Raw genomic sequence first — 7,524 nt, forward strand, 5'->3', positions numbered from 1 at the left:
TGCACCTAACGGAAAGTTATGTAGTTGGTGGGTTTCTTGCTCGGAAAACTTAAAAACTTGTATTTATTTATGGATACTGTTTAATTTTTATTTTCTTCCTCAAAAATATTAAGTATTTACAGATATAAATAACTTATTCAAAGAAAATATTAAACTGTGTGGTTTTTAGTGCTTTTTTTTTCGTAAACATTTTTAGTTTCCTTTTTATAAAATTCGCAACACATTATTAGTATATTATAATTTTTTTTGGTCTTGGGATGTTCTTTCTTTTTAATAAAAAATAATGAAAAACTAATGGATATCTTACTCAACTTTAAATTTAAAGTTTTTTGATTTAATTATTTGTTATTTCTTTCTTATGAATCGTAATTTTTTTTCTTTCTATTTTAATAAAACTCAACGCCTTTTGTCTCAGAAATAATTCCAATTTGATTTCCATCTGTCGTATAAACAATTTTGATTATTTTTTCAAGTTCTTTTTTCATAAGAATTATTATTTTTATTTTTTATTATTACTTTTTTTTTATTATATTTTATTAGTATTTTTTTTATTATATTTTATTAGTATTTTTTTTATTATTATGTTTTTTGCTCAGAAATTATTTGCATACATTTGGATTTGAATTGAATGTAGAAAAATTTTCGAATTTGAATTTTTTTCTCAGTCAAGCATAATTTTTCAGGTCAAGTATTTGTTAATAAAATAATGTTGCTACTTCCTTGCTCAAAAATAATTATAGTTTCTTTTATAACTATAGTTGAATTTAATAGTAATATTAAACTTTTTTAAATTTCATGTTTAATTTTTTTAATTCAGATTAATTTTTTTTTCATTTCATACTAATTTTTATATTAATTTCATATTTAATTTTTTTTTAATTTCATACTTAATTTTTTTTAATTCATATTTAATTTTTGTCTTTAATTTCATATTTTTTGTGTTTTATTTTTTAATTTCATATTTAGGCTTTTTCATATTTTAATACTTTCAAACTTTTGATCTAAATCACTTTATTTGCTCAATGATAAACATTTTTTGCAAAAAATATTACTTAAAGGTTTTTATTTTGCTTTTTTAACATAAATATTACGTCCGGAAAAGAAAATTTTAAAATAGTAAAGGCGACTTCGATTTTTCTCTGTATTTCAAACTAAAATTAAAAAAATTTATTATAGTAATTGTTTTTTAATAAAATTCCGTCATAATTTTTTTTTTTCAAATGTACTTTATAAACATCTATTCTCCCCATTGTGGCTTCTTTTCCAAAATATCGAAGCACGCAACGTGGTTTTCTACCTAAATTTCTTTACTCAAGTACATTTATTCAAAATCGATCTACTCTAGGATAAATTACATGATTTTAATATAACAATAATAAGTTTTTATTCCAAAAATATACATACATATATTAAAGAAGTAGCGTAATGTAATTGAAGTCCCATATTTTTACTAAAACATTTAATATTTTTGTGTATAAAGAAAAACACTTAGCAAAGGGAATAAACCGTAAAGTACATTGACTAAGATGAAAAAAACTGAATAGTTAAAAAAAAAAATGCTTCTGCATTAACTTAAGGTAAAACTTATTAAATAATAATTTTATGTAAATGTGTAAACAGCATCTTTAATTAAAATAAAACATAGATGATAATAAAAATATTTCAACTTTATTCCATGGGCCTTGCGCAATTTTCGAAATTCCAGCTGAAATATAAATACGACCATACGAATTTTCGTAAAATTCCTAAAACAAACCGTCCCGGCTGATGCACATATTTGGCTCTTGCTCGACCGACCAAGCATTAATGCATCAGCAAAAATTGGCTGCGGCTTATGGCATATCCGCATCAACGGGACTTTTTTTCGTTCGAATTAAGGATGCGTTACTGTTCATATAGAGCGATAGTAAGCGGCTTGCTGTGCCCAGAAATCGACAACATCCATGTATGCGAGGTGTGATCCCAACACGGCGGCGCAATATGCCACCATACAAATGATGCAACTCTCGAAGTTGTGAAAGAGAAATATCTCACTGTGCGTTCACCGATTGGCCTGCACGATCGTTCGACTTGACATTCCTCGATTATTTTCTCTGGTGTTACATCAAGCCTCTTAGTCTAAGCTTACAAGCAAACCACTTTGGATGATTCGAGGCGCTATTGCGGGAGTAAAGTCGTACGTATGGCACCGAATCATCAAAAATTAGATCGCCCGCTTGAAGCACTGCCAACTAATTACAATAATAACAACAAGCCGTAGCAACTATTTGAATGATGCGCCAATCCGCGATGTAGACAAAATATTCTATCACTCTTGGTAGCAGTCCATACATAATGGCCTGAGTGCAGCTTCAAAATAACGCCAAAATCAATTTGATATTTAACCAATATCCGTTACTTCAAATTAAAGCCAAAATCTATTTGATATCTCAAATCATTCTTGCGTTATTTAAAATTTTATGTTTATCGCTTTTATCTGCTCACTCTAATACTTATTTCACGCAAATTTCCAAATTATTCATTAAATAAAATTTGAATTTTCTTATGGAATGCATTTTAAAAATATTTTTAATTCTTGTGCTTTGTTTCATTTGCTTTAGCCGCTGATGCGCATGCGACACTGCGTTTTATCACCCAGCTGATTACAAACGTCAATAGAAATAAACAAAAATATTTGTGGCAACGAAATTAAAAACTTTTTCATATTTTTTCCGATTTGTGTATATTTTTAAATAAAATTAGTAAAATTGTGGTGGTGGTGTTAGAAAAATGGGTTTCCCACGCATCTTAAGTAAAAATAACAAAATTTATACAAAATTGGGGGAATTTTGTTTGTCGGGCGATGCTGGCTTCTGGATTATTTGCCAAGTGTGCCAAGAAGAGTTACAAACACAAGACCAATTTTGGAAGCACATACAAGATGAGCATAACTTCATGCACGGTTTGGGTTTTACAAAGGTGTGTACGATTTGTTCTTTTGAAGTTATGCAAAAATATTAACAACATTGAAATTCCCTCCAAAACTAAATAGCAAGAACCAGCACGTAATTACATAGAGACCGAGGCAACAGCAGCGCACCTTATGCCTTTGCCATTATACCGTAAAGTGAATGAAGAAGAGCTACGCGCTAGTGGTGCACTTGATCATGGTGATAATTCACAGGAAAAACAAGAGCCAAAGGACTATACAGAAATGCGCGCCATTGAACCAAATGCAGTAGAAATGGATATAAAAGTAGAGCCGCCTAGTATAAGACATACGCTAACATTAGCTCCGCCACCACCACCTACACAAAACGTACACAGTGGAGGTGGTACTGGTGCGGGTGGCGGCGGCGGCGTCGGCGTCGCGCATCAAACTGTTGATGTGAGCACAGCTGCACCTGCCTTATACCAACTGCCACAGGTGACACCAGTGAGTTCATATGCTACCACTATCGTACATAATGCACCAACGTTGCCACCCTCAATGGGTATGCCGACCGCTGTGGCGGCAGCGGCGTTAATGTCGCACGAAATGCCAAAAGAATCGAATAGTAATACGGCGAGTGCTAGCAGTGCCGTCTCCTCGGAGGATGGTGAACGCTGGTACATATGCGACTACGAGACCTGCGGCCTAAAGTTCAAATATCAGTCACGGTTAGAATTGCATCGTGCAGTGCACAGCAAGGAGCGACGTTTTGCGTGTGAGCTATGCGGCGCCTCGTTTAAGCAATCGTGCAATCTGTCAACACATCGCAAAAAAAAGCACTTTCTAAAAGGTTCCAAAGGACTAGTGCCGCAGCGATTTTAAAACAACAAACCCAACCATACAAATTATAGATTAGGAGTATTCACACTGAGCACGTTGCTGCGTCACTTGACAGTTTTACGAATATTTTGTTACTGTGAATGCAAATTTGAACGTTAGTGGGGAAAATAACAGTCAACTTTTTGACAATTGGTATTTAATGGTCAAGCGGGAAGTTTGAGTATACAATAACAAAAAGTGAGTTGAAAAAAATGAGTAAGTAATGTTTGTAGTCAAATCGTGAAATCCACTGTTAGGTGAATTTTGTATAATTAAGCGAGATATACAAATTTATTTACTTTTAGTTAAAGCAACTTGTCACTTAGCGCTTTTTATTAATTGATTAATCATTTTTTTCTTTTCGCTACATTTCGGTGTTTTCAAATTTTGTTTGAACTTTTACTTGTATATAAAGAAAATTGTATGAATCAGTTGGTGCGAAAGCGCAAACGCACAGAAATAAGTCAAAAACTTATTTGCCGAACTACCAACTAACAAACAGGCAAAGTAACGCAATTGGTGTGAGTACTCCGATTGATTATATAATTTTAATTCTGTTTAGTTACTTCTACACATATTTTCTGCGTCACTTGCAAATAGTTGCAATATTAATTTTTAGTAACAATAACAACTAGTGTAGTTTTAAGGGAAACTAGTGTTGTTTAAGTAAGGAAAAAAAAGTGAAGTTAAAAAAATATATTATAATATTATTTTCCTTAACATTTTGTGCAAGTTCAAGTTTAGTGATAAGAAAAAATGTTTTACTTTTCGTCTAGCATTAAGCTATTTCTTTTGAAATACATATACACAAAAGTACATATTCTTTTTCTATTATATATGTATGTATATAATATCTTACATTGATATATGCGCAAGCCGCAACTATTATAAAATGCGAATGTAAAAGTTTGATTATAAACAAATCAAATTCAATGGTACAATTATTGTTTTTAAGATTTTAGTAAATAATAAATTCATTTTGCCCCGATTCAGTACAAAAAAAAAACAAGGTTTTTATTAAATTTTTTTTTAATTCAACTTTAAATTGAGAAACATGTTGCAATAAAAATTCAACGAAGCAAAGAGACACTAAGGGATTTTGTTTAAATAATATATTTTGTGTATAATTTTGTCGTTATAAAAAATACAAGTTTGTCTTACATAGCAGTCGATTTATAAATGAGCGTCAAGAAATATGGAACTAGAAAAACAGTTTAGTACATAAATTTTCAACTACATGCAACGCCTTGCCTGGAAATGTTGTTTACTGGAATGTTCAATGGAATGTTCGGATGTCAATCTTCAGAAGTTTTGCGCAGCAATTTATACAAATACATATATGTATGTATTTGTGTACATATTACGACTATTAAATTATATTTTAAGTCTTTTGGCCCACTTTCTCGCGCTTAGTTTTGCCACTATTTAGTTGAGGTACCGGGTTTGCCACTGCACACCTCGAGAGTATATTGGAATCCCTCTGCACACAACCCGTTGAAACAGCTAGTTTCATGGGCCTACCGTTAGATGAGCTAAACGAAGACGACCGGTGATTACACTACACTGACAGGGCAAAGTTACTTGTACAACAGCAACAACAAGAGTATATTGGAAAGTTACAGTTTTCGGCATTTTTGGAATAATCAATTTGTTTCATCGACAGAATACTTCTTGAAATACTGCATCCACACCATCATCATTATTTTCTGTATCGTTACGCGCTTGCTTAAATCTTTCCTGTTCCTTCACCTCACAGTCATTACTATCCACGTTACAAGCAGCATCAACTTTGTTCAATTGCTTACGTTTTAAACGCTCATGTGCCTTATTGAAGTATATCATAGTGCGGTCCTTGAAGAAGTTAAACGGTAGTTCGGGATATCGCTCACGAAAAACACCTGCGCAAGAGTAACATTTTAAGCATTTATTCAAATAGTTTATATTATTTTGCGTACCTTGAAACACGTCCAAAATAGTCATATCCTTAATGGGATATTTTGTCACTTTATCCGCATTTACAACCCCCCGCCAGCAGAACTGATTTGATACTTCATCTGTCATAATAAAGCGCCAGAGTATGCGACAGAATGAATCAACATTATCGATAGGTAGCGCCAGTGTTTCTTCATGCTAAGGCATATGGAAATAGAGACATTTACTATATAAAATACTTAAAAATCAGAAATGCCTTACCAATGCGTCACGCATCTCTTTGCTATGATGCAACTCATCATCCAATATAAGTACTTCGTCGCGGCTGGTAAATGGCTGATCTGGTATGATTTTCATGTATCGTTTTAGCGTACGACTACCCGGTTCTTTCTTGAGCTCACACTCAATTAGCTTAACAGTCTGTGCCAGCTTATTTAGTTTATATTTAAACTCATTGTTGACGTGTTGCATCTGCTGGAAGAGGCGCTTTAATAATTTCCCATTCTCCAACAGCTGCTTGGGTGTGAGGCTATCAATGTCTATGGGGGTTTTACCAGTACCATTTAAGCGGGATGACTGAATTTCCGAATTCAATTGATTGTTCACAACTGAAAATTAGCGTTTTTAAAAGTTAAATAGTGCAGTGAATTACATTTTGCGCCAACTTACTTTTTTGTACATTCTCCTTTTCTTGATTGCCTTTTGGTGTTGCACTCTGTGTATCACATGGCGTCTTCTCTTTGAAATCCAGAAAAGTACTCGTTATATCGGTAAGTTCCAAGAGCGTGTTTGGATCATTTAACACAACACCCTCAAGGTATTCTGCTTCCACATACATTGGTGTATCACTGGCTACCGGCTGAACTACATTCGTTTTGGACGTTGCTAGCGTAAGCCTACCGCTATGACAACTCGGCGTTGTGTCACGACTCTCACTGTCATCTCTCATACAATTAGCTATCACTGGTTTCTCCTCGAGCATCACGCGCAGACTTGTAGGCGTATAGTCATGCACCCGTTTTATGTGCGCCCAGAAAGTTTCCTCACTGTGGTGTTCTTCCTGGCAGAAGCAGCAAACGATACAACATTGATTTGGCTCTGCCTCTGTAATGCAATAATCGCCGAACTTTTGATAGATTTTGTTATTATGTCCGAGAATGCGTGCGATATTCATATTTTATCGGTGCACTGTTACAGGTGAACGAACGGCTGGCTGCTCTGTGCAACTGAGTTGGCAAAGGTATTTTTACACAAACGAGGGGTATTTTGTTGTCACTGATGCAGTAATGTTTTATTTACTGTGTTTTATTTGCGGTCCATAAGCTTTGTAATAAAAATGAACAAATATCGCAAATTATGTGCACAGAATGCATTTCACAGGGTTGCACCCGTGATAAGAAATAAAATCAGAGCGCTTGAAGAATGTGTTGGTGCAAATAAAGGAGGTACATGTTCTTGAGTATGATAAATTGGGCAATGTGATATGTTGAAAAACGAGAGCGAGCGACTTCGGCTGGCACGTCACCGGGTACTCGGCAGCAGAATTCTGCCCACACATTTCATATACATTCACACACTCACGGTAACGAAACAATATGAGTGGGGTTTGTTGATTTCTTTTTTGTATATCACAAACACCATTTCAGTTTTTTCGTGACCCCAGTTACGCCAGCCAATTAGCAATTCTTTGAAATTTGCTGAGAGCCGGTTATCAGTCTGTTATTGCCCCCCTTTTTGATTTTTTTCAGCGTGCATTTACTGATATTTGATATTTTGGTGGGAATAAAATTCGCGAATAACAT

The 7,524-nt window shown here is 33.9% G+C and overlaps 2 protein-coding genes across 2 annotated transcripts; one reads left to right on the top strand and one right to left on the bottom strand.

The window, feature by feature from the left end:
• The first annotated feature begins 2,636 nt into the window (after window positions 1-2,636).
• LOC128858911 (AT-rich binding protein) lies at window positions 2,637-4,780 on the top strand. Its single transcript, XM_054095486.1, has 2 exons — window positions 2,637-2,958; window positions 3,032-4,780. Exons 1-2 carry the CDS (start codon window positions 2,770-2,772, stop codon window positions 3,791-3,793), a joined length of 951 nt encoding a protein of 316 aa, XP_053951461.1. The 5' UTR covers window positions 2,637-2,769; the 3' UTR covers window positions 3,794-4,780.
• A 90-nt stretch (window positions 4,781-4,870) lies between these two features.
• On the bottom strand, window positions 4,871-7,196 carry LOC128858910 (uncharacterized). Its single transcript, XM_054095485.1, has 4 exons — window positions 6,392-7,196; window positions 5,984-6,330; window positions 5,746-5,920; window positions 4,871-5,688 (listed from the first exon to the last, which is right to left on the bottom strand). The coding sequence occupies exons 1-4, from the start codon at window positions 6,894-6,896 to the stop codon at window positions 5,444-5,446; spliced, it is 1,272 nt and encodes a 423-aa protein (XP_053951460.1). The 5' UTR covers window positions 6,897-7,196; the 3' UTR covers window positions 4,871-5,443.
• Window positions 7,197-7,524: the final 328 nt, after the last annotated feature.

Source organism: Anastrepha ludens, chromosome 3, assembly GCF_028408465.1.
Source record: "Anastrepha ludens isolate Willacy chromosome 3, idAnaLude1.1, whole genome shotgun sequence".
Classification (NCBI taxonomy): Eukaryota; Metazoa; Arthropoda; class Insecta; order Diptera; family Tephritidae; genus Anastrepha; species Anastrepha ludens.

Bases quoted from the DNA above. Each gene is read 5' to 3' on its own strand.
- LOC128858911 (XM_054095486.1), top strand. From the start codon at position 2,770: ATGGGTTTCCCACGCATCTTAAGTAAAAATAACAAAATTTATACAAAA. The intron at 2,959-3,031 runs GTGTGTACGATT...AAAACTAAATAG, and splicing joins ACGGTTTGGGTTTTACAAAG to CAAGAACCAGCACGTAATTA.
- LOC128858910 (XM_054095485.1), bottom strand. From the start codon at position 6,896: ATGAATATCGCACGCATTCTCGGACATAATAACAAAATCTATCAAAAG. The intron at 6,331-6,391 runs GTAAGTTGGCGC...GCTAATTTTCAG, and splicing joins AAAGGAGAATGTACAAAAAA to TTGTGAACAATCAATTGAAT. The intron at 5,689-5,745 runs GTACGCAAAATA...ACTCTTGCGCAG, and splicing joins TATTTTGGACGTGTTTCAAG to GTGTTTTTCGTGAGCGATAT.